This window comes from Vollenhovia emeryi, unplaced genomic scaffold (assembly GCF_000949405.1).
Source record: "Vollenhovia emeryi isolate VEMERY1.0 unplaced genomic scaffold, V.emery_V1.0 DF946553.1, whole genome shotgun sequence".
Classification (NCBI taxonomy): Eukaryota; Metazoa; Arthropoda; class Insecta; order Hymenoptera; family Formicidae; genus Vollenhovia; species Vollenhovia emeryi.
In genome coordinates, this window is record NW_011959813.1 from 1 (window position 1) to 1,873 (window position 1,873).

Genomic DNA, 1,873 nt, shown 5'->3' on the forward strand with positions numbered 1-1,873 from the left:
TCCAATTTTGCCTCCACCTTTCGGATGCGCGCTCGCTGCCGGGCGTTCATCTGATCCGTCTACCACCTTTCGGTTGCGCGCTCTCCACAGGGCGTTTCTCCAATTTTGCCTCCACCTTTCGGATGCGCGCTCGCTGCCGGGTGTTCATCTGATCCGTCTACCACCTTTCGGTTGCGCGCTCTCCACAGGGCGTTCCTCCAATTTTGCCTCCACCTTTCGGATGCGCGCTCGCTGCCGGGCGTTCATCTGATCCGTCTACCACCTTTCGGTTGCGCGCTCTCCACAGGGCGTTCTTCTGAGCTTCCTCCACCTTCGAATGCGCGCTCTTGCACAGGGCGTTCTTCGTTGGAACCGACTCACCTGCCCGGCATTAAGCACCCGGGTCCTATCTGAATCTCGTACACCCTCGCCTTTTCTTCTCTTTCCTGACGCCTCGTGCCTTCTGTTTTCCTGTTTCTTTTTCGCCGTCGTCTCCGCTCCCCGAGTCAGACCCCACAAAAGAAAAGGGGGACTCATCCAGACAATCATGACAATTTTCCATCTCTCATTGCTACCGGCAATTTAACAGGGTCCCCTCGCTGTTAGGGAAACCTCGAATGGGCACCTGGCACACGGGGAAACAAACGGAATAAATAACGTTGTTCCAGATACGCATTGTGGTTTCTGAACAAGCATTCAAGCCAGTTAGGCATGCAAATGAAAGGCATATTCGGGCCACGACAGCCCGGCATATCTAGCCAATTCTCAAGTTCCTTTTCTTTTTCTTTTCTTATAAGGTCCGTGATAGAGGACAGGGACGATTTTGTTCCCCAGTAATATTTCGTTTCTTTCTCATCTTTCCTCCTTTCTTTAGTTATTATTAATCCTGTACCCTTGTTTTCGTGGTTACTATATGGTAATTAAAATGAAGTACTATGATGATAGCAACGCGAATGAATCCCAGTGATTAAAGGCACGCTACTGAGTACTCCCGTAAGAACAATGCTTTCCACCCACGAGTAAAGCAAACGGGAGGAGGAGTATTACGCAACCCCGTGCAATTCCGTGTGTGCCAGTGCAGGACACTGTTACCTCCCCTCCCCACTGATTAACTGGTGCGGGTAACAGCTTAACCATGAGTGCTTTCCGCAGGAAGCCCGATCATGGGCCGGTCCCGCCGCAGCGGGCGGCAACGTCAATTACGGCGCCTGGTCAGATCACACCACCAGGCGCGGGTGTTTGACCCGCGGGTTTTCGAGGTGTATCCCCGTGCCGCCCCAGTACCCGAACCCCGGGAGAAACAACACCCGCCACCACCTCCTCAGTACCCTCAGCCTCCCCCTCAGAAGCCTCCTCCCCCGTACCCTCACCCCCCTCAGAAGCTTCCTCCCCCGCGTACCGGGAACCTCCACGCACCTCCTGTCCGCCCACCCCCGCCTACCTCCGGCGAGCACTACCCTCAGCGGGTGTGGAGGCCGCGGCCTCCTATTACCCCTCCGGCACGGGCACCTCTGGCCGCGATCCCCGGTCCAGCACCTTCCCTCGCTGCAAGGGAATCGCCGATGATCGCCCGGCCAGCCACTGCCCTCCCGCGAGTCATCTCGGACGTCCCCCTCCTGCGGAGGGTTAAGATTGTCCGCCCTCACGTCGCCACCCCCAAACAGAGGCGAAATATGCCTCTGCTATAGGCTTCTTCCCCTTTTCTTTTCTCTTTGTATATATTCCTTGTACAGATACACTTAAATAAAATAACCATACAAACCACACTCACACATACATTCATTCAAACACCCACACGCACACCAAATCTTAGATCTCCCCCTCCTTTTCCTCTTCTCGTCAGAAGAGTTCTAACGTCCCACACCCCGAAATAAAACCACGGGACGTAACATAG

General features: G+C 54.6%; 1 protein-coding gene across 1 annotated transcript; it reads left to right on the forward strand.

Annotated features, from left to right (window-relative positions):
* Window positions 1–1,142: 1,142 nt before the first annotated feature.
* Window positions 1,143–1,667, forward strand: LOC105559554 (proline-rich protein HaeIII subfamily 1-like). The gene has a single exon (XM_012007933.1). The coding sequence runs from the start codon at window positions 1,143–1,145 to the stop codon at window positions 1,665–1,667; it is 525 nt and encodes a 174-aa protein (XP_011863323.1).
* Window positions 1,668–1,873: the final 206 nt, after the last annotated feature.